This window comes from Bactrocera tryoni, chromosome 3 (genome assembly GCF_016617805.1).
Source record: "Bactrocera tryoni isolate S06 chromosome 3, CSIRO_BtryS06_freeze2, whole genome shotgun sequence".
Classification (NCBI taxonomy): domain Eukaryota; kingdom Metazoa; phylum Arthropoda; class Insecta; order Diptera; family Tephritidae; genus Bactrocera; species Bactrocera tryoni.
This window is the reverse complement of record NC_052501.1, coordinates 32026513-32052202: the sequence shown is the minus strand read 5'-3', so window position 1 is coordinate 32052202 and position 25690 is coordinate 32026513. Positions and strand designations below refer to the sequence as shown.

General features: G+C 36.6%; 1 protein-coding gene across 1 annotated transcript in view; it reads right to left on the bottom strand.

The window, feature by feature from the left end:
* Positions 1–7186: 7186 nt before the first annotated feature.
* Positions 7187–25690, bottom strand: part of LOC120771744 (anaphase-promoting complex subunit 2) — a 39263-nt gene continuing 20759 nt past the window's right edge. The window contains exons 7-8 of the mRNA XM_040099916.1: positions 18549–18793; positions 7187–7438 (exon numbers count right to left, since the gene is read on the bottom strand). Of these exons, the coding sequence (XP_039955850.1) occupies positions 7238–7438; positions 18549–18793 (446 nt within the window). The 3' untranslated portion in view covers positions 7187–7237. The remainder of the gene's footprint in view (positions 7439–18548; positions 18794–25690) is intronic.

Here is a 25690-nt window from a genome sequence, read left to right as displayed (position 1 = left end):
TGTGGGAGGGGATTTCAACCTACTTACGTACAGCTGTAACTGAAACTATTGGTTTTCGGAAAAAACACAAAAACTGCTGATACTATCAGGTGTGCATTGTCGCAGTGGAGAGAAAGCAGATTACCTACCTCGCAACGTTACAATCGACCACAACACGTGCGGGATGGGATAGATACTGAGAGTTTAAGAAGGAAGCGAGACACATTTGCAGACAAAAAAGAGAGGTCGAAATGTTTCAGGATTTAACGTGGTCCGCTGTTTCAGCGTCTATTGCGAATCTGGGTGAAAGTATTATCCATTACCTTTTTTACCTTGTTCCACTTTTTCAGGAATTGTCGCTGTCCGCTGTTCTAGGGTCTGTTGTGAATCTTGCTGAATTCGTCGCTGTCCGTTTTTTCAGGATCTGCTATTGATTCATTCTGAAAGTATTGTCCGCTGTTACAAGGTACATCTAGCCATTGCCATTTATTTCTGCACTTTTTTCAGGCATTCAGTGCTGGAAGTCCTACTTCCTGTGAAATGTTTTTTGATTTATTCCTTTCGGAATAAAATCTGGCTTTTTGTTAGCAAATAAGTTAATTTTTACCAGAAGTAAATAAAAATGAGTCAAAAGAATATATTTTGAGCTGCTGAAAGGTCTTCCGAGAAATTTTATTCCCAAATAGTCCGGATTCGTCAGCATTAAATACCTAGTCTGCGGTAAAAATTTCAGCAAACTTTTGGGAATATTTTTGTGCTTCTTTTGAATTAGAACACGCTTCTTCACCTTTTAATTTTTGGCTATGCAAGGAATGTCTTTGTTTAAATCGCTGAAACCAGCCCCGACTTACGTTAGAAGACATCTTAACCGCAGATGTGGACTGAACATGATTTTTCAGTGTGTCATAAATTATTAAAACTTTATTTTGTATGGTATATGTATCAATTGGAATTCTTTTTTGATTTTGGTCTTCTACGCATATTATTAAACATTATTATTTCTAACATATGACGTTGCACACATACTCGGTATGCATTCCAGCTGCTACACTTTTTGTGAATGAAATTTAGCGAAATCCACTATCATTTCTTTATTTCTAAAACGGTCTAAAATTTCTAAAGAAATAATTTTTCTCTTTATCATATTTTTGGTAATTTTCGGTTTTCCCATAGTAAAACTAAAACTTTAAATTTAAGAAAATATTAAAACAAAATTCTAAATTAGTTACTTACTTCAATAATGAATTACAATGGTAAACAAAAATCCACTTGTTTTTTGTGACATGAACAGAAGAAAGTGTTTATTATGCAAATAGATATATGATTGTTATATTATTTTATTAACCAAAGAGTACCTTAAAATGTTACTGTCGATGTTTTTCGGCGATATTTTATTTTTGGAGTATCCCTTAACAATGCCCAGCAGTAATCGGCAAGCACGCGGGCACTCCACTTGCCCCGGTACTGTTTCTCCATGATGGAACCGTTTCCCATGTTCGTTACTTACGGCTCCTAAATTTTCGGGGAAAAAATCCAGATAGGAGTCCAGAAAGTGAGTTTTAAGGGATATGTTACAACCAATTTTTTTATATACAAGATCTTTGTAATTGTCAGCCTTCACATTTCCAAAAAATTTTTAACAACGCTTTTAAAGGCACTACAGGGTCGTTTAAATTTCAGTTTCATTGATCATTTCCTCAAATGTTTTATCTTTCATTGGTTCTCTTATTTGAGGACCCACAAATATTCCCTCTTTAATTTTTGCTTCAATGACTCTTGGAAATTTTTGTTTCAGATACAACTCTTCCATTTCTGTCCATTGCCTTATTAAAATTCTTCATTAAACCTAATTTAATATGCAAAGGTGGTAGAAATACTTTTTTGGGATCAACTAGAGGATCACTGGTAACGTTTTTTGGTCCCGGAGTGAGTGCCTGACGCACTGGCCACTGCTTCTGTAAATAATGACAGTCTCTCGCACGGCTGCCCCATTCACAAAGGAAGCAAACATATTTTGTATATCCTAGTTGCATTCTAAGAAGAAGGGCTATTCCTTTTAGGTCTCCATATATTTCCCAACCGTACTTCTGATAACGGATGTGCTCTAAATGAGCTCTCATTTTCTCATGTGATTCCTTCCTATGAACGGGTATTTGGTACCGTTATGAACCAATATCGCCTTTAAATTAAGTTTAGAGGAATCAATAGACATGCTACAACCCTTTCATTTTCAAAGAATTATAAATTATAATTAATTAAATTACAATGTTATTATATTGAAAAACACTACATAAACTTTGTGATGGTTTTGGTTTATGTTGGGTACTCGCATCAACAATACATATTTAATAATTTTGTTTTAATCATTTGTTGGGAACTAATTTTAAAATCTCAGCGTCGGAATTTCACGTCATGAACAGTGCTAATTAGACTATTTTGGAATTCCCGTAAGGAATCAAAAAAAAATAATGAGTACCACATATGTAAATGTTGTACAACGTGTGTGATAATACGATTAGTTGCGCTAAAGAAGAATCCAGACATATTCCTTTTGCTATGCCAATAATGTGAACCAAACCAAAGAATAATAATAAACAAAAGGTATTACTAAGTCCAAACACACTACCCAGTATCCAAACTTGTCTTCGGCCAAGATTAAGCGACTGGAATTTACTTTCTGTCACCAAATATTCGACTTGATTTTTAAAGAAGTGTGATTTTTCATTAGAGATTTTCATATTTGCTTTATGTAATGCATTTATTATTATTTGGATGTGTTTAATATGTTCTTCAGGTGTCGAGGAATATATTAACACGAGGTCGATGCTGTTTTTTCACTATCTTCCTTTTTTATCATAATTTGGTGAAATTCTCTTCTAGATCTATCGTGGAAAAATATTTAGCTTTACCTAACGCTTGTATTGCCATATTTATATCCGGAATAGGAATCTATCTGTTATAGTTTTTGAATTTAATTTTTAAAAATCTATCACTAATCTTTTCCATCCCATCCCATCTATCTATCCCATTTTCATCTATACCCTTTTTTGGTACTGTCCAAACTGGTGAGTTATAAGGACTTCTACTAGGTTATATTATATTATTCTTTACTATTTTTTTTATTTCTGAATTGACGAAATCGTTATCTGCATACGGATATCGGTATTGTTTCGTCCAAACAGGTTCATTACTGAACATTTAATATCTTTTAGTTCAAAAAATGGAAAATCATGGCTTAAAAGATGTATTTTTTTTTACTAGTCATGATGGAATATCCATGCATTGATTTTGTCTATACAGGATCTATTGATATACTCTTACCTATTCTGCATTTTTTTTGATATTGTTTGTAGCGCCTGAGTCGATCATGGTATTTACTTCTTGTTGTGTTGGGCCATCCTTGAGTGTAAGGCAAGGTAGTCCATCCTCTAGCCTAAAAAAGTACTCGATGTATCGTCAGCTTCTTCCATGTGTCTGAAAGTTTGTTCTGGCTGAGGTTCAGGTTGTTTGTGTGTGTTGATCCTTTGTATCTTTTGCGAAATGATGTTTCTGTTGGAGTGATTTCGTTTGTACCCACTGTTTCTTTGAGGTTCGCCAATATCTATGCGTTCTTGTGGAGGTTGGTATGTATTGAATACTCTTTGAGGTTGTGGATAATTGTAATTGTTCCTTATTTGTTGCCTTGGTTGAAATTGATTTTGCCTGAAGTTGTTATTATGATGATTAGGTTGATTATATTAGTTCCAAGATTATATTGGTTCCAAGTCTTCTGTTGTTGTTGTGCCAAGTTCTTCATGTGTTCTTGTATTTCATACAGTGCGTTTGGGTCGTGATATAGTGCGTCCAAAGCTTCCAAGATACTGTAGAAGTTGAGAGGTGTGTTGTTGCATTCAAGTAACATATCTGCATGCCCCGTGATTCTTCTTCTGAAGGTTGTACCTCTGTAACATTCTGGTACTGCATCGTGGCTTGTTGGTATATTGTTGGAGTAGAAGTTTCGCCAGTATTAGGATTTGTAGTTTGGAACATCCGTAATATTAACTCCTTGTCCGTTCTCCTTTCTTCGTCCAATTTCGAGAACTGATTCAGAATGTAAGACATTATGTAGTTTTCAGGAGTGGTATGGACTGTAGCCGAAGGATTTATGTCCTCGTTTGGCACTTTCCCTTTTGCTCCTTGACTCATTTTCTGAGTGTCTGTTATTAAGGAAGATTTAAAGATTTTGGCTTTCTTAACTAAAGATTTCAGCTTAAGGATTTAGATGTCTTTCTTTATGCGTTTCGAAGATTCTTAAGGATGCCGATGTCCTGTTGTGCGATCTCCTCCTTCCCAGCAAAGAGCAGTTGAGCCCCCAGTTAATTCATATACTTATGAATGGTTAAAAAATATATGTTTTCTTTTGCAGGATCTGCTCTTTATTCTAGAAATTCACATACTTAACATGCGTTCATGCGGCCTATGCATGTCTTGCATTCGGGTGTGGTGTGGTATGAGTTCAAATTCAAGTGTTTGATACTCTTGTTTATTTGATTAGGACAGAACTGGCTTTATCAGCGTTACTCACATACTTCCATATGCATAACTGTCGTTGTTACTGGTATTAACTAGTGCGACGGCTGTTTGTTTGATGACAGGAGATATTTCGTCTTGCCCTCGTTCACTGCCAGACCCATTTGCTTTGCTTCCTTGTCCAGTCTGGAGAAAGCAGAACTAACGGAGCGGATGTTGAGGCCGATGGTACCAATATCATCGGCATACGCCAGCAGCTGTAGACTCTTATAAAAGATTGTACCTGCTCGATTAAGTTCTGCAGCTCGAATTATTTTCTCCAGCAGCAGATTGAAGAAGTCCCACGATAGGGAGTCGCCTTGTTTGAAACCTCGTTTGGTATCGAACGGCTCGGAGAGGTCCTCCCCAGTTTACACAGCCGCATTAGTTTTGTGGGGATACCAGATTCAGACATCGCGGCATAAAGGCAGCTCCTTTTTGTGCTGTCGAAAGCAGCTTTGAAATCGACGAAGAGGTGGTGTGTGTCGATTCTTCTTTCACGGATCATTTCCAAGACTTTGCGCATGGTGAAAATCTGGGCGGTTATTGATTTGCCAGAACTAAAGCCACACTGATAAGGTCCAATCAGTTTGTTGACGGTGGGCTTTAATCTTTCACACAATACGCTCGATATAACCTTATACGCGATGTTGAGGAGGCTTATTCCACGGTACTTGGCGCAGATTGTGGGGTATCCCTTTTTGTGGATTGGGCATAGCACACTTAAATTCCAATCGTTGGGCATGCTTTCGTTTGACCATATTTTACAAAGATGCAAATGCATGCTCCTTATCACTTCTTCGCCGCCGCGTTTGAATAGCTCGGCCGGAAATCCGTCGGCCCCTGCCGCGTTGTTGTTCTTGAAGCGGGTAATTGCTATTCGAACTTCTTTCGAATCGGGTTCGCCTTATCCTGGTGTTGTACGTTCACTGCCATTCAGCAGGCTGGAGAAGTGTTCCCTCCATAACTTAAGTATGCTCTGGGCATCGGTGACTAGATCACCTTTTGGGGTTCTGCAAGAGTATGCTCCGGTCTTGAACCCTGTGTAAGCCGCCGCATTTTTTCGTAGAATTTTCGAGCATTACCCCTGTCGGCCAGCTTATCAAGCTCTTCGTACTCACGCATTTCAGCCTCTTTCTTCTTCTGTCTACAAATGCGTCTCGCTTCCCTCTTCAACTCTCGGTATCTAAGTATCCCATAACGCACGTATTGTGGTCGATCGTAACGTTGCGAGGAAGGCTGCCTGTTTTCTCTCCTGTGTGACACGGCACTCCTCGTCGTACCAGCTGTACTTTTACATTTTCCGAAAATCAATGGATTCGGTTGCAGCTGTACGTAAGGAGTTTGAAACGCCGTCCCACAGTTCCCTCATACCGAGTTATTGATGAGTGCTATCAGAGAGCAGGAGGGCAAGCCGAGTAGAAAATCGTTCGGATGTTTGTTATGGTTGCAGCTTCTCGACGTCGAACCTTCCTTGTGTTTCTTGGCGTGCGCTTTTTGCTGCACAGAGGCGGGTGCGTATCTTGGCTTCAACAAGATAGTGGTTCGAGTCAATGTTAGGACCTTGGAGCGTACGCACGTCTAGAACACTGGAGATGTGTTTTCCGTCTATCACAGCATGATCGATCGGCTTGGCTTTTCGATCCGGAGACAGCCAGGTAGCTTGATTTATTTTCTTGTGCTAGAATCTATTACTACAGATAACCATATTTCGGGCCCCGGCGAAGTCGATCAACCTCAACCCATTTGGGGATGTTTCATTGTGGAGGCTGAATTTACCGACCGGAGTGCCAAAGATACCTTCTTTGCAAAGAAGTTAAAGCGTTAAAGTCGCCAAGCACGATTTTGACATCGTGGCCGGGGCAGCTCTCATAGGCGCGCTCCAAGCGCTCATAGAAGGCATCTTTGGTCACATCGTCCTCTCTTCCTTCGGGGCATTATGCTCTTTTACTGTGAGCATATGGGCCTCAATGTGTAGATGTTCGATAGGAGACACTAAGAGGCATCGAATGGGTAGTGTTCTGGCATGTCCGAAGCTTCCTCTTCTGCGTTTTACTGCATCCAAGCAACCATATTGGTGCGGCGTAGTTAAGGACCGGCCGGCCGGTTACCTTGTATATTGCCAACAACGTTTCTTCGTCTTTTCCAATGTGCTGATGGCAAGCGACCTGAAGTTTTTTTTGCGGCTCTGTACTTTGGAAATAATCGCTAACGTACTAGGAGTGAAAGAGCACAGGCGAACTAGGTGCAGATTGCACAGCCGTATAAGGTAATGCAGTTCATTGGCAGTATAGGGCAACGTAACTCGTGTAACTTCACTACCGGTGTGTCTTAAGGTATGAGCAGGTCTTAAGATGGCTTCATCCCTTGCATGTATTACAGCTAACCGAGGTTGACTTTGAATGGAGCCGTTTTACACAGACGCAGTAGAAAAATTCCTTCGTGCCCGGGTTAGACACGACCCAAGGAGTTGCTCCAGTGATGACAAACTTTTTCTAAAACTTACTGATCTCCAAAAAAAAACGATAAAATCCGAGTCCATTCCGACTCTAGTACAACGAGGAAATATTTTTGTATATGTATTTGACGTAACTTTACTTCAAAAATATTATTTTCTAAATCGAAATTCATTAATTTATTTTATTAAAATTGAAAATTATTATTTTTTTATTCTGGTGGGTCCACAATACATAATTTATTTGTTAAGAGTCTATTTATATAACTGATATACGCCACCTGTATACATTAACTTATGTTCTCTAACCTTTCGTTGTAGAAAATTTTTAAGCTCATCTTGCGTGAATTCTATGCCACCTCCATGCGAAGCAAATAATTTAAGCATCTGATGAATACGATCGAGTGGTAAGGAGTCCAAGTTTGTTAGCATTCCAACTATATATGACCAAAATACCTGAAAATTATTTTAAAAATTAAATAAACTTCATAGAATATAATTTGTCTTCTTTCAGAACATTATTTAAATGTATTTATGAAATTAAAGAGAAAAAAGTAATAAAGGGCTTAGTTCGGGTATAAGCAAACATTTCATATTCTTGCAACTTGCAAAGATGAAAGCCAGGATAATACCTTCAGGTACATAAGGCTTGTTGGTTATTCATTCTAAGTACAAATATGAATCGTTATTACAAAAACACACTCTCTCAATTTTATTGACATAACTCACATATATTATATGTTATACGTTATAAAGGATGTACTGAAATCTTCATATTAGGTATATGAGGGTTAAAGGAAATATTAACACGACTGAACACATTTGTAACTACATAGACATACTACTATTACGAAAGGAATCTCTTCAAATTTCAATAATATACAGAGGTAGTCAGAAGTATTTACACATCGAACTTTTTTTGCACATTCCACAGAAATCGTGTTCTCTTGTTGTTGCTGTGCAAAAAAAATGATAAGTTGTTGTGAAACTTGATCTACTTATGTGCTAGCGACTGAAGTCAATTTGGTAAAGATAACGGTAAATAGGACTGAAAACATTAACGGTAGTCTAAAGTATTTACACACATTTTTAGCGTGTCAAAAATATTTACACAAAATTTAAACTTCAGTTTCATGTATTTATTATCAATAATTTTTAAATGTTGTAGCTTAGCCTCCTTTCGCATCATCTCCTTTCGCATCAATAACTGCCTGCAATCTGCTTAGAGTTGATTCAACTAAATTGTGTGCAAAACCAACTGTCAATTTGAATCAAATTTCGGATATTTCAGCAATTGTGTCATTACGTTTTCGGTCCTTGTCGATTGTTCTCTGACGTTTGATGAAAGCCTAAACATTTTCAGTAATGTTTAGGCCGCGGCTCTGCGGAGGCCATGAAAGTACAACTTGCTTTGTTTCATTTAGAAGTTTCGTAAGTAACAATCCTTTATGGCATGGGACGTTGTCGTGCTGTAAAATCCAGCCGACAGTTGGAAAAAGCCGATTGCCCGATAGAAAGGTATGGTCGTTTAAAATTGTAAAATACCCGGACTGATTTAAAGTGCCCTCAATTAGTACCAAATCTGCAAAGCTGTAGTAAGACAAACATCCTCAAAACATCACTGTGCCTCCTCCGAACCTGTTTAGCGGCTGAACTGCATCCTTCTTCTTCTCAAGTGGTAAATGCATAAATTGTTTACTAAACGATCCCTGGAACTGAAATGCAGCCGCATATGTCCACAGTACATTGTACTAAAATTGTGTAGGCTTTTGGATGTACTCTACAGCAAATGACAGGCGTCTTGCTTTATTAATTTCAGAAATGTTGACCACTTTTCGTACAATGTAAGTGTTTATATTAACTTCTTTTAATCTCCGGCGAAGTGTAGCATCACTGGCTTGTTTTCCAATAAGTTGATTTGATGCTGCTGCAATCCTAACGGGACTTATTGTGGGATTTTGTATGACTGTCCCTATTAATTTTCGACATTCTCTTTTAGTCGGCACCGGTTTCCGCCCTGTGTTCTTTAAATTGTCCAAGCAATTATTATTCTCTTTCTTTTTAACTAAAAAGTAAACAGTTTTACTAACTCCAAAGCTGAAACGCCACTTGTAAACTTGGTAACAATCTCCGAGCGAGTTTCAATTGACAGTTCCTTTGTTTTCTGCATTTTATTTATAATTCTCAAATTTGGTCGCACTTTTAGTTTATTACGAACACAATAGATATGAACTACCGCTTTGACTTAAACCAAATTCAAGAATAAATTATAATTCGCATTGTGTAAATACTTTTGACGTACTAAAATTTTGTGTAAATACTTTAGACTTCTATGTACTGTTATCTTTACCAAATTGACTTTATTGCTAGCGCATAGATCAAGGTCTACAACAATCATTTTTTTGCGCAGCAACAACAACGACAACAAGAGAACACAACAGCGCGCCAGTCGTTTCTTCTTTTCGCAAGGTGGCGTTCTTCTCCACCTGGTCTTTCCAACGGAGTGGAGGTCTTTCTATTCCCCGCGAGTGCGACGACTGTTTGTTTGATGACAGGAGATACTTGTCTTGCCCTAGTTCACTGCCAGACCCATTTGCTTTACTTCCTTTTCGAATCTGGAGAAAGCTGAACTAACGGCGCGGGTGTTGAGGGCAATGATATCAATGGATGGAGCCAGGTGTAGAAGTCCACGCAAGTGAGGAAAGTTCTCTAATTGCCATTCACTTGGGAGTGGCCATAAACGATTCTTTTACATATGGCTCAAGCTGCTCACGACTTCCGGTTCTAGATCAAGTATCCTCTGGGTAGCAAAGAACATCCGTTTGAAGGCGAGCTAAAATGAGAAGGCGAAACATTCTCTCCACAGGATTGTGCGCTGGGATGGACCCACCATGTAAAAAGCGCCACCAATGGAAAGGAAAAAAAGCTTCGGAAAAGAGACCCCGGGTTTTGATGACGACCATGTCATGGTTTGAACAGGTTTGGTTCGATTTTGACAATTTCTGGTCATAAGAGAACATATTTCAAAAGAACTTTTCGTGTAAAGTTTTATTGCGTTACATTAATTGCTTGTTGATTTGAATACTATAAAGAATAAAATAAAATTAAAAAAATTATCCCCCACTTTTTCTAAATTTGTAATCCTTAGGTGCCTCATACTTCTGTGATCCGCTATGCCCAATCTAGTTCTATATTTAAATCTTGTGCTTAGTTATGTCACTTTATAGATTTTCGTTTAATGGCGTTTTCTGGGCGTGGCAGTGATCCGATCCGATCTGATTATCATCTACGAAATCAAGCTTACTTTTTTGCCAAGAAACACTTGTACCAAGTTTTATCTAGATATCTTAATTTTTACTCAAGTTATCGCTTACACAGACGGATATATTTATATACGACGTTGTTCAATAAGTTTTGTCGTTTGATAAGAAATACACTTTATTATTCAGTATAATCTCCCAGAACATTAATACAGTTGCTCCAACGATCCTCCAAGCCCTGAGAGAATCCGGAAGGTCTGCAAAATACGCTTCAAGAGCCATTATGAACTCTTCATTTGATGAAAAACGCTTGCCACGCATACATTTTTTGAGCTCTGGAAACAAATGGAAGTCGCTGGGGTCGAAATCTGGTGCATACGGTGGATGCTCCAACAATTCGAACTTTAATTGATGGATTTTAGACATTGTCAAAGTGCTCTTGTGACACGGTGCATTGTCCTGAAGAAAGACGACTTTTTTCTTCAGCAAACCGGGTCTTTTTTCACGAATTGTTTCCTTCAAATGGTCCAAACTGTTGCAATAATATTCAGAATTAATTGTTTTACCAGTTTGCAAGTAATCGACAAACAAAATTCCTCTCGCAACCCAAAAAAAAGTGATACCATAACCTTCTTGGCCGATTTCCGGACACGAACTCGTTTCGAAGCCGAACAAACAGGTTCACACCACTCCTTAGCCTCTTGTTTTGACTCGGGATCATGGTGATAGACCCAGGTTTCATCTATAGTGATGAATCGACGCACAAAATCCTCTTTATCCTTTTTAAAACGCTCCAAATGTTGCTGAGAAAGTTGCATTCGAATATGTTTCCATTCCATTGACGTCTGTAGGTCAACATGTAACATTATAAGAGAAGGATTATCCCTTAATTCCAGATATATATACCACACATTGACCGAAATTTTCAATAAAAAGTCAAGTATAGGTACGGAAGTCTAAATATTCGCTACCTAGGGTCTTGAACAGCTTTGTTTGGATTTGAACAATTTTTTGTCATAAGGTGGCATACACTAAAGGCATTATTCGTGCAAAAATTAATCAAATTATATTAATTGCTTCTTGATTTGTGTACTGCAAAGTAAAAGAATCAATTGGAATAATTCGAAATTGTGTTGTATGGGAAGTATTAGGCGTGTTTATTGTTCGATTTCACTCATTTTCACAAAGTGACATAGGCATACAAAAATAATGGCACGTTCCAAATTTTGTTGTTTCTGGCGCATTTACTTATTGATTTAACGTTAGTAGTGTTGAACAGTACCGTTATATGTGGAGTGAGCGGGGTTTTCAGCCGTTTTCACACTATCGGTAGTAGTTCTTGTAATATTCGTGCTGGGTGAATTTGGTTGTTGTAGCTTTAGTGGATTAAGAAATATGCACATTCATCATATACGGAGGCGGGGCCACGGCCACTTTTTCAAATTTTTTCATCCACAGGTACCCCTTGCTACTGTGATCCAATGTGCCAAATTACAGTTTTATATTTTAAGTGCTTGGTTACGGCATTTTATAGGTTTTCGGTTAATGGCGAATTGTGGGCGTGGCAGTGGTCCGATTACTCTCATCTATGAATTCGAATTTTGTTTGTACTAAGAAACCTGTATACCAAGTTCATCAAGATGTCTCAATTTTTACTCAAGTTACAGCTTGCACGGACGGACAGACAGACAGCAAGCAGATTTCAACTTTCCTCGTCATCCTGATGATTTATATATATACTTGTATAACCCTATATCTATCTCGATTAGTTTTAGGTGATACGTACAACCGTTAGACAAACAAAACTATCATACTCTGTAGCAACTGGTTGCAAGAATATAAAAATCGATTGTTACATTCGCGTGTGACTTATGACGCCGTCCTGTTGGAACCAAATACATATTGTGCAAGTCCATATCATCCAATTCGGGTCAAAAATACAATGGTGAGTGATGGAGTACGTGTGGATTGCTGCCCTCATCAATAACACATATTTTGCTTATTGACGAAGTCATTCAGCCAGAAATGAGCCTTATCGCTAAAGATGATTTTTCTATGAAAATCCGAATCATTTACGAGTGGTTGCTCAGCCCAACTCACGAACATACGACGATTATGGTAGTCAAACGTCTTCAGTTCTTGCGTCAATTTATCTTGTAAGGATGTAGGCCAGGATCTTTTCGCAAAATTCGCCGTCACAGAAATGACCAACACTTGAGCACGACGTGTGAGAGACTGATTTGGGTCTTCCTCAATTGATGCGCTAACGGCAACAATATTCTCGGCACTACGGGCACTTCTTTGTCTCGCTGGCATGGGACGTAGCGCACTGAAAGTTGAGGCCACTAACTCCAAATTTCGGTAGTAAATTTAATAATTATTCATGTTGTTAGATCGTATATCTTTCCATGATGAAATGGCAAACCTTACTGAAGATAAATGTCCCTGTCGGTCTACTTTTGTAGCTCCCTATTTGAAAATCCTATAGTTTTTCCGTTAGCGACGTCTTGTGGCATTAGTCCGCTTCCGCCCATTCGGAATACCAACTCCGCTTGGACTAAGTTTCAATAAAACTTGCTGACAGATGGATGGATCTAGTAGCCCGAATTTTTGCACACTTCTTTTTAAATTGTTACGTAAAATTTCTAAATATATTTCCTATGTCATATTATTTTCATAAATTCTGATTTCACCGACACCTTTGCTACAAATATTATACAACCCCATACCGTTACACTCAGCTTTCCAAATTTTACTGTGGGAATAATGTTCTTGTTTAGTAGGACTGTAAGCGGCTTTCTCCAAACGCTTTGAGGTCCATCGTGGTAGTATAGCATTAGTTTCGTCTCATCACAAAACAATACATCATCCCAGTGTTGCATTGGATATGAAATGTGAGTTAGAGCAAAAGAAAGTCGTTTTTCAACGTTAATTTGCTAGAGCAATGGTTTTTTTCTTGCACTTCTTGAATATTTGTGTTTTAAAAGAACTCTTTGCATGGTTTCGTGGCCTACTTGCCCAATATTGTGTTCCTTCCAATCTGCAGCTAACATTCTAAGGCTGCACTGTGGTTTATTGTCAATTTGTTTGATCATTAATCTTTTCATTCTTGATGTAAGCTTTTTTGGCCTGCCACTGGGTTGTTTTAACTCTAATCGATTTTCTTTTTTGCGCGATTGCTTACAACTAAAGCGCTTTGGCAAACCATCGAAAATTAGTATATTCGACAAATCAAAAATACATAAAAATATTAATAATAACTCCAAATTATGTTTGAGATAGTCATATAGTATATAAATCAAAATAGTATTAAGACTGCTTTACATTTTGCGACTAAAATTATAATATATTACCACTATGGATCAAACAAGCTTTGGAGAAAACTGAATTACGCAAAAAAAAAACAAAATTGTGCAATTGAAATAAAGTTGTCGATACGCCTGCCTAGAGCTCTGATTTTTAAGCTAACGAAAATACTATTGTTAATTCGTCAATTACATTTAATTTATCAGTCTATAAAAAAAAATTAGTGAAGTAACTAGAATAATGTTACGGGAAAATATTTTGGTAATTTTTTAATAAATAACTTTATTTATTAAGGTATCGCTAAAAATGTTCTTTCCACATTGGAACTAGAGCATCAAAACTCTTCCTTTGAGAGTGGAAACCGTGTTGAAAATTACCAATCTGAGAAAAACGCGTAATAATTTGAATTTCGATTTCAAAATTTGAGAGAATATTTCCATAGTGTAAAAAAAAATTGATTTTTCGAAAATTTCACACTGAGACGATCACTCAACGCAAAATACTATTTGGAGAAGGGTTTAAGAAAGCCTATGTTGCCAAGCGCAACACAATTATTTAGTAATGCACTTTTTTTGCTTTCACCAATATTCCGCTCCAGCTCATAAGGCTAGAATCGTCCAAAACTGGTGTAGACGCGAAAGTCCGTGTTTCTTCTCATCGGATGAATAGCTGCCCTCCTCCTCGGATCTAAATCCCTTAGAAAGAGTTACAGAATATATGGAACGAAATACCATAATACGAAGTCAATTGCTGGCATAAAAACAACGGCGAAAGATTCGAAAATAAAAATAATTATTTTTATTATTATTTAAAATTTATAATTTTTTTATCGAAGTCTATAACGGTGTTTTTTTATTTATAATAAAACGTTTCTAATGATGAAACATATTGGAATAACGATTTTTAGTTAATATTTTATAGCATAACCGTTATTTTTAATTACTGTACTGCATATACATATATGTACATACGTATTTGACATATAAGATTGTAAAAAACTGTCTGTAGAATGCTTAACCAGGATTGTTTTGCAATTCGAACAATGTTTTTGGTCTCCATTCACAACTCTATCTATTTATTCTGTTTTTTGTAATCTCCCATTCATTCATTTTAATGCAGTATTTAATAATAATTTTTTTTTAATTAAAGGGAACTTTTATATCCATCCATAAATAAACAATTTATCTTGAGTACTTTTTTACATATATCCAAAATTGTAATTCGGAGTATAGAAGAGGGCTTTAGCATTCATAGCCAACAGTCTAATATGGTTTGTCCGAACTGTATATCACTCTATATCTATATTTATTAGTTTATCATATATTATTTATAAAGGACTTACCGTGTTTGGATTATAACGGATTCGGAGCCAGTGGCCTAAACTTTAAGAGCGGATTTTTCAAAAAGAGCGCTACAAACGTTGTTTTAAATAAAGCAAAAATGGGTTGGGATATAAATGAAATTATTTATTTATGTGAAAGTCAATTCGTACGTACTCCATTAGTCACCATTGCATCCCGCAGCAGTACTTTTTCCTTGATGATCACGACCGGCACACCAGACTGTGAATGGGAATTGCTACCGCTCAATGATAATCGAATACTTTTAGCCCGAATTGGATAATGACTTGGACAATATGTGGTTCCAACACGACGGCGAAACAAGCCACACAGCGAATGTCACAATCGATTTATTGAAAACCGAGTTTGGCGAACGTATTATCTCACGAAATGGCTCTGTCAATTGGCCGCCTCCGTGCCGTGCGATTTGACGCTGTTAGACTATTTCCTGTGGGGCTACGTCAAACCAGCTTCGAATGATTAACTTTGTACGAAAATCGAAACAGCCGCAGTATCGGCCGATTTATGTTTGAAAACTGTCGAAAATTGGGTCCAGCGTCAGGACTTCTGCAAGCGTGCCGGTGGTAACCTTCATAGTCAAGTAAAGAATTTCATTGATATCCCAAACCGTTTTTGTTTTACTTAAAAATAATTTTGTAGCGCTCTGTATATTGTTTATTATGTTTTTGGGCACTATTAGCCTACATCTTAGCTAATTTTCAACCGATTTTAGAACGGTTTTAATAAACTCGGAGCTTTTGAATGACATCTACATAGGTGTCTTAATAAAGCTTAAGAGGTTTATTTGTTTTTTCAAAACAAACTTAAATATGGTCACTCTTTCATTCCTTTTTTTGAATTTGGCGATATTTTCACTCACTATTTTCTAAGAAAACTAAATGAGTTCTGATTTGATTCAAAGAGAACGTTTTATGCCGAGTTTAACGAATGTTAGTAATAGGCGTGTTTTATCTGACCAGCAATTAATGGCTTGTCATAAGCTATAATAGCTTGTACAGTCGAGTCGCTTTTTTGTTCCATTATCAACGGCTGAAATAATCTCTTGTTTTTTCGCGATTGATAATAGGGGTATTCTCTTGCTCTTGCAAAACCCTTGCGCGGTGCACGAATTGCAGATTTTTCCATCTAATGCAACGGCACAACAACAAACACACGCAGAAAAATATTTGCAAGAGCTGTAAAATATGTCAGACCAAAACCCATGTTTACATATTTTCGTGCAATGACACGTAAAAAAATAATTGCAACCCTGTGCTAGCTGCCATTTTACTTAAATACATTTGACGTTAAATTGTTGAGGAATGTAAATTTTAAATAGATTTTATAATTTCTATTTAAATTATAAAGATTTGCTATAGTTTTTTCAGTTAAGAATGAATGCAGAAGGTGCGCCAATTCACAATAGCCATGCCGTAGTCATTTACAATAAATTGACCGAATCAGCTGTTCATATATCACTAGAATCTGCAATGGGTGCTCTCGTGGCCTTGTATATTTCGGTATAGGATTTTTGCAATCTGCAATCTTGCAAGAGCAAGAGAATCCCCCTAATGTGTTATTCGTACGTTTTTTTGTCATTTTTACGCATCGATGTTACGTTTGGGAAAAAATCAGCAAACTGAACGAAAATAATGAGAGACAGCACAAAAATCAGCATGTACAGCGACATAAAGGCGGCATAACTGTCTACAAAACCAAACGGTGGCTTAGCTGCCAAAAATTTTACATTGCGTTACGAATTATAAAAGGTTACGATACAAAAATATGATTTCTAAGAGGTTTAATATTCTTTGTGTTGCGAAGAATATTACGAATTAACGTGGGGACTAAAAGGTATGAAATTTTTACGAACTATCGAATTTTCCTCAAGGGGACAGAAATTTTTACGAATTATTGCAAATTTTAAATTAGCGGGGACGAATTATCCCGACTCGACTATATATTGAACTAGAGGCATTGCCAGCTATGATTTTTCCAAAAAAAAAGTAATTGGCAATAACGATAAAGTTCATTTTGACAGATTAAAATGTTAACAAACCACAACTACAAAATTTTGTGTTTTGTTTAAGTTAAAATTAATACAAATATGAACATTTGTTATAATTTATTTGTATTAATATCATCAAATGAACAAAACAAATATATTTATATAGTAATTTAATATCCCGTTTACAAATTGAAGAATTAAAACTAACTTTTTTCCACATCAGACATTTTGAAACAGATTGAATTCAGCTGACTGTTCCCGCCCGCATTGCCAACACACTTCGTTTTTAAGCGAAAATATGAAATAAGCTAAATGCGTTTTATTTGTCCTTGATTTAGCTATTTGCTTATGATGATCAAATAAACACGGCTAATGTTGAAATACTATATTAATGAGCAAGTATACAACTTTTTAAAAATAATTTCTAAATTTTCATTAAATTTCTATATTTTAGGTTAATGTATAATTTTTTAACTGTTCCATTATTACTTTGAGGAATAGGAATTGTTTAGGAACTGTTCCCATATAGTTAAAGCTTATTTAAAAACTATTTCTAATTTTTTATTATAAATGGTCACACGAAATTAAGTGTGCGTATCCTTAGGAGAAAAACAATTCTTTGAATTTTGTTAATACATTTCATAGGTTGACTAATATACATTTATGATATAAAATCAAACGAAAGTAGTAGTTGTTACACTTTAGATGTCGTTAACTGCATTTTGTGGGTATGACAATTGACAATGATCCGGTTTTGTCCATATCTAAGCCCGCCCTTCTCAGAGTGAAAGAACATATGTACATAAGTACCAAGTTTATCGCTTGCATGGACTGTCAGACGGAAGGATAGACGGACAACTTTACGGAATTCAGCTTATCTTGTCATCCGAAGCTTTATAAAAAATGTCAAACTTTCCAAAACAAGTATTAGATGGCTAAGACTGTAAGACACACTATAAGAATCCCATTCATAAATACAAATATCAATTAAACAAGATGGCATACTTCAAAGGCGCTATTCGTGCTAAGTTCTATCTCGTTATATTAGTTGCTTCTTGATTTTTATACTAAACTTTGAAGTAATGAAATGGAATTTTAAATTGTGTTATATGGGAAGTAGTTGTGGTTGTATGCGATTATGCCCATTTTCTCACGATAAGATAAGAATATTAGTAGAATGTCATATCCCGAATGCGGTTGAAGTCGGTCGAGATATGCGATTTTACCTAAAAGTGGGCGGTGACACGCTCATTGTCCAATTTTGACCTCGGCTTCTATAACGCCCTCCATACATCTCGAGAGTAAAAGTAAATGTCTCTTGCGTATTTAGTTAATGATTTATCGTGATCTAGTAATTTTTAAAAATACCGTTATGTGGGGAGTAGGTGGGATTATCATCCGATTTCATTCATTATTACAGAGTAGGTAGGGTATTTGTTCTGAGCGGATTTTGTTGTTTCAGCTTGAATGGTTCGGGAAATATTTACATTACACTTTTAGAGAGCGGGATAGGATAAAACTGTATTTGTCTTGCACGATACGATATGACGCATTAGTACAAACATTCTGTTACATGGTATATAATTGGTTGGCATTTATTTTTATACTAAATAAATTAAAATAATAAGCCAAGAAGTATTGAAAATACACACCTGAAGCTCTTCTTCACGCTGATCGCTTGCAGAAGCCATAGCTGATTCTACATCTTCCTCTCCAAGTGATTGACTTAATTGAGTTTTTTCGAATGGAGACTTTTTGCCATCGTCCTCCACTAGTTTGAATGCTCCTGGTCGAATTTCCTTTATTAGATCATGTGAAATCCAAAACTCAATTCTTCGACGCAATATAGTAGATGGAACTTTTGTAATCTGACTAAGGTCTTCTAATAGCCATTCATCTAGAAGGAAAATTCAAAAAAAAATATAGTGTTTATTTCATTCACTCATACATTTTTTAGAGAGATAACCTGTCTTCGATTCGCCAAAACAAGAATTAGACAGTAGCGAACCGAACAACTTATATCAGTTGTTCAAACAATCCGACATCATTTGCGTTGCATCCCTGTGCTATCATCTTATCTGACGCATAAAGAACATACGAGTTATTTCTTACTAACGTCCCTAAATAAGGCAAAGTACTATCACACATTCCTCATGCCTGTAGATTTTGTATGGGTTTTGAAAAATTCGATTATGACAGCGTGTTAAGAAATAAAGCAGAAAGGCTGCAGAAACCGAAGAAATTGTAATGTTTCTGAAAAATACAAGTATCTTGTCGCGGGATGTTTATAGCTTGTACAAATTTATAGTGGTGTTAGTTACACTACTATTTATAACTCAAGAACGGCTGAACCGAGGTGCCGGAAATTGATATTCCGCTTCAATATAGAAATGAAGTTATTAAATTATTCAGCAGCGATTATCTGCAGCAGAACGTGACTTTGTTAAGAGTCAAGTGGACAAGTGGTTAAAACTTGGTATAGTTCATGAATCCAACGCAAACATAACCAGTAAAGTTGTTCTTGCAAAGAAAAAAGATGGATGTTATTGAGTTTGCATGGGCTATCGTAAACTAAATTCTGTCGTATAAAAAACCCGTTTCCCTGTTCTAATCATCGATGAAGTGTTGGAGAAGATGCAATGAGCGAAATTCTTTACGGAAACGGGTTCTTTCACGTGTCAATTGAAAAAAGTAGTCAGAAATATACAGCATTTGTAAGGTTTGTTTGAATTTCCTAAGGCACCGTTTGGATTTTGTATTTCGCCAGCAATGTTCATGCGGTACGTAAACTATATTTTTCGACAGATGATGAACGAAGGTATCATGGAGTTATATGTACAGACAGCGAACGAATGTCTGAAGCATGTAAAAATGGTTCTGCAGAAGGCGCAAAGTTACAGTTTGGAAATAAAATGGTCCAAATGCAAATTCTTAACAGAAAAAATTAGTTTTTTGGGTCATGAAATACATGATTATAGCGTATGGAAGAGATAAAATCAAAGCGGTTAAAAATTTTGTTGTACCTAAAAATATCAGAGTGTCCAAGATTTTTTAGGTTTGACGGGGTATTTTAGGAAGTTTATTCAAAATAATGCCATCATAGTTAGACCATTATCACAGTTACTGAAGAAAGAAGCAGAAGTTCAGATTGGTCCATCGCAGCAACAAGCAATACTTGATTTGAAGTCAGCTCTTAAGCAAGAGCCTGTTTTGAAAACTTTTAAGCAGAATGGTAAAGTTCAACTTCATGTCGATGCGTCGATGTATGGGTTTGGTGCGACATTAGTACAAGAGCATGAAGGGAAGTGACATCCCGTATTTTATTGGAGTCAAAAGACCTCACCTCAAGAAGAAAGGTTACATAGTTACTTTCTCGAAGTCAAAGCTGCGTACTTAGCAACGAAGAGGTTGCGTCACTATTTAATGGGAATTCACAATTCATTTAGTCACCGATTGTTCGGCGTTTAAGCAGACTGCAACGAAAAAAGATCTACCCCGAGAAGTGATTCAGTGGCTTATGCATCTACAAGATTTTCACTATAATATTGAACATCGATCAGGAGAGAGAATGAAGCACGCTAACAGCTTAAGTCGTTATCAGGTTATGATTGTTACATCGCAGATACAAGTACAAATTCAAAAAGCGAAACAAAATTATGAGCATCTAAAAGCGACAACTGCAATTCTCGACGATAAACGCAGATTACGCCATGAAAAACGGATTGTTATATAAGCAATGGAAGGGTCAAGATCTATTGGTAGTACCAAGAAATATGGAGAAAGAAATTATACGAAACGTTCACAATTTTGGTAATATGAACTCGCAGAAGACGATGCATGCAATCCAACAAGATTTTTTCATAGCACATTTAGAAAAAACGTGAATCAGCACATATCAAACTGCGTTGAGTGCATAGTACACAATCGCAAAGCAGGAAGGCAGGAAGAATGTTTGCATTGCATAGATAAGGGTGACTGCCCACTGTCAACTATCCATGTCGATCATTTGGGTATCTTAGATTATACATGGAAGAAGAGTATATTTTCGCTATTTTTCTAAATTCGTTTTGCTATTTCCGACCAAAACAACAGACGCTCAAGAGGTAATAAAGCATTTGGGTACATGAGTCGCCATTTTTGGAAGCCAGCAACGTATTATTAGGGATAAAAGCGCAGCATTTTTATCGAATTTATTTAAAGAATTTTGTAACGAAAATAAAATTGAGCATATTAAAATAACAACAGGCGTTCCGAGAGGCAATGGATATATCGAATGAGTCAATAGAGTAATTCTTTCTGTGTTGTCCAACTAAGTGGTAACATTATACAGCTACGTTACAAAAAGCTATAAACGCGCACGTTCCTTCGTCAACCAAATTTACACCTTACGAAATTATATTTGGAGTAAAGATGAAAAGCGAAATGTCTAGTGACATTATAAAACTACTCCAAGAAGAATTGTTGCAGGTATTCCAAGAAGAACGTCGCACAATGAGAGAAGAATACAGAGCAAATATTCAGAAAGCTCAAGAATCGTATAAAAGAAACTTTGACAAAAAACGAAAACGCAGTACAGAATATCAAAAAGGAGATTTAGTCGCAATAAAAGTAACTCAATTTTGGACCTTATAGAGTATTGGGAGATATGCTGTCGAAAAATCAGCATATTTTATGGGACCCAGGGTTACATCCACTAGTGTTGATAATAATGGGTTGTCAAAAAAGTCTTGCGGTACGTTGAAACCATTGTTGTGCGGTGGAAATGGAAACTGTATCGGGTCCATAAACTGCACAAATTTTATTGGCGGCTTGAGATGCATTTTTGCCTTTATCGTAGTAGTACTGTAAAATATGCCGTATTTTCTCTTTATTTTGCTCCATGTTTGCGACGCTATAACTAACGAACGACTTAAAAGAAACGACATTCAATCAAACACGTGTTAGCGCGTGAAATGACACAAAAGGTATCCGATGCGACGAATAAAACTAGAACTACGCGCTTTCAGCGCCAACTAGCGAAAATACCGCAAGACTTTTTTGACAATCTATTATGTAGCTTTGGTCAAATTTCGAGGTTGATGAAGATTTGTCATCTGAGATGATGTGATGCGTGATGCACGCAAGCAGCAACCAACTTCACATCTCGAGGAGTAGCGACCGTTGGCAAAATACAGTTGGATTACAATTGAGACAATGGACGCCCGAACGAGGTTGTTACCGACGAAAACATAAAAAAAACATCCACAAAATAGTTTTAGATGACCGTAAAGTGACGTTGTTCGAGATAGCAGGCACTCTAACCTCCTCAGTCCTGAGAGCAACCTCAGCTAAAATTTGTTAAAAACAACTTTTTCATGCTTTGCATAAGTTCATTTGAAGAAAAAGTTTGTTCCAGGACATAAAGGATAACAGGACTCCAAGATAATGCATGTCCAGGCGGCTGGATACTTGTAACTAGCTCAAGGGGCTATACCAGTGTGACGCATGAAAAATTAGGCGATTTTCGTGAATTTTTTTAAAAGAAAGTACTATATTGAATGTTTCGACGTTCTATGGACGTAATAAAGTATATCTTTAGCCATATGAAAAAAATTTTTTTTTACAAAAATATTGAAAAATAACGGAGTTATGTGCTGTCTGCGGAAGTGCCGAAAAAAAGTGCCTCAACTGCTGGCATGATTCCGGTCGAATGAGTAGCTGAATCAGAAAAATTCAAAATGTTTATTAAACTTAAATATATTTTCTATACAATGAACTACGATCTTTGAAAAATATCAAAAATTAAGAAAATGGCGTAATTTTGAAAAAAAAAATCGTTTTTTTACGAAAAAAATGGTGTTTTTTTTAATGCCAAATTGACAATTTTTAACCAATCAGAAAGATCGTAGTCTATTGTATCGCAAATGCATTCAACTATATCCAGTTTTAATTTGAAGTCGATCGGTCAATTTCTCGTTGAGTTATAATGTCAGCAATTTTGGAAAATGTCGTTTCGAGAAAAACGCGTTTAAAGTTTCACTTATATATGTTTGCACCTCTGAGCGGTCGCTATTTAGAAAACTATTGAAGATACGACCTCGCCGATTTCACAGGATATTTTTGAATATATAAACTATCGGAAAAGTAAAAAAAAAAAAAATATTTTTTAAAGTGTCACACTGGTATAGCCCCTTAAATAAAACACATTATAGTACTAGAACATTAATTATTTATTTTTACTTCAAATTACATTAGAGAAACGATAAATCTTCAAATTAGATGTTTTTAAATTAAAAAATATGATAAATTAAGAGTGGAACTCCATGAAACATTGCCGATCATTGTTGATACATAGAAATATGTCGCATGAAGTGCACTTAAAACGTGTTTTTTTATTGCACCCTTCTTTAATACAACGCACAAACTCGTTTTTATCAGAAATAACACAAATAGGTAAATTTTAATTTCCCGTTACACGTACGTCTTTCGGTGGCAGAGGTTTCATTGACCTTTTTGTTTTCTTTTGCAAGGGTTTATCATCTTTCTCTGATGGATATTCAGTTCGTTTCCGTGGTACTGCATCAACAGTTAAACAATTAGCAATATACAATTTAAATTCGAGCAGATCCATTAAATTTTTTTTGTTTTCACCGCAAGCATATTTATCTTTTTTTACATCACCCATGAGTTGCATGCCGCAATATCGACAAAATGCCAAAATACCTTCAAAGACCATTTTATGGTGCGAATAGAAATTCTGTAGTTTATCTGTCCGCTAAGTCTACTCCTCCCATGCATTGATTGTAGCGTGCACTTTATCCCATCGCCTAGCGGATTGGAGAGGAAGGGATGCAGCCGATGTTTTATTATACGGAACGGCTATCCATCCATTTTACTACACAGATTTTGTCATCCTCTCTGCAAATTCTTCGTAGCTTTCTCTACCTTTTTTTAGTAATGTTTTGTCGCTTGAGAGCTTTTGAGGCAAGTTCCTTAGGCACTCTGTTCAGTTAAATCGTACCTGTTCCAAATACCCCTTTATCTAGCAAATGCTCCAGGATATTTATGGATGTAAAGTTGCGGTCAATAAAAACCTGACTACCTTCAATAAGTTCTGCGGCTAGTTTCTGTCCAACAGTACCACCATTCCCAAGTGCTTATTTGGCTTTCCATCGGGCCATGTGTTTGCTCCTTGGTATATAAAAAAGTTTAATGTTAAACCATCAGGGGACACTAGAAAGTTTTTCAATCCTAGTGGATTCGGTTTGTCTTTTACGTGTTGTTTTAGGCTCGTTTTCCCTAAAAAAGGAATCATTTACTCATCGATGCTGCATGTTTTTGGCTTATTAATCAATTTACATCTTTTCAATAAAACGTTTAATACTGGTTGCACTCTCCAAAGCTTATCTTTTCTTTCCTCGTCGGTAACAGACAAATTGTCAACAAAATGCATGCTATTTCTCAATTTAAAAAGTCTATCCCTGGGGATTTGTGTAATAGCTGGAACTTTTATTTGAGTGCGATAACACATGCGTATTCTGGCAGGTTTCATGCACCTGGCGACAATATGAGCGCCTACAAGCTTTTTGTATTCAGAAGGTGTTGAGTTTAAACGGTGGTAGTTTTGAAGAGCGTACATATTGCTCTTTTCTGAAACCAAGCTTCAAAAGGTATTGTCGAAATACTCACAAAAATAATTGAAAGGTGTCCACATCTGTCTATCTTCAACCTCCCATTCATCATCATTTGAGCATTGACGAGAATTAACAAGATTTTTTTAAACCCATTTTAAACGTCTGGATTGTGCTTGGGGTAGATCTTCGGGTATGACAGATTCCTCTTCCTCTAAAATTGCTGTCGATCTTTGTTCTTCTAAGACGTTATCATATTCTTCTTCCAAGTCCTCCTCATCATCGGACATATCTTCAATATCGCTATTAACGAGCAGGTCTAAAATCTGCTGCTCTGAAATTTTACTTGCCATTGTACTAACACGTTACAAATGTCCAGCGGTCGGGATGTTTGAAAAAATGTCACGATACACTGTATTATAATAAACTTCTTGTCAAAATTTTTACACCAATTTCTTAATTAAAGGCAAAAATGCATCTCAAGCCGCGAATCAAATTTGTGCAGTTTATGGACCCGATACAGTTTCCATTTCCACCCTACAACGATGGTTTCAACGTTTTCGTTCTGGTGTAGAGGTGGTCGAAGATGCGCCACGCTCCGGAAGGCCTGTCGTCGAAAATTGCGATAAAATCGCTGAATTGGTCGAAAGAGACCGGCATAGCAGCAGCCGTAGCATCGGTCAAGAGCTGGGCATGAGTCATCAAAAATTCATTTCAATTTCAATAAAAAAAATTCAATAAAAGTACCGCAAGACTTTTTTGACAACCTATTATTTACATAAATCTATAACTATATCAAATAATCTTTTTGAACAAAACTACACTTTCATGTGTATTATAAAAATAAATATTAATATCGGGTGATTTTTTAAGAGCTTGATAACTTTTGTTGAAAAAAAACGCATAAACGCATTCTTTATTTGAAACGTTGCCATTTTTGGCAACAAAAAGTTTGTTAGCATCGAACGATAGCGATCGCCATTCACCGTAACGTTGCGTCCAACAGCATCTTTGAAAAAATGGCGCTGCATGCCACACAGCTCGCGATTCTATGGCCATTTTGAGGGAAAACTTCGGAGAACAATTCATCTCAAGAAATGGACCCGTAAGTTGGCCACCAAGATCATGCGATTTAACGCCTTTAGACTATTTTTTGTGGGGCTACGTCAAGTCTAAAGTCTACA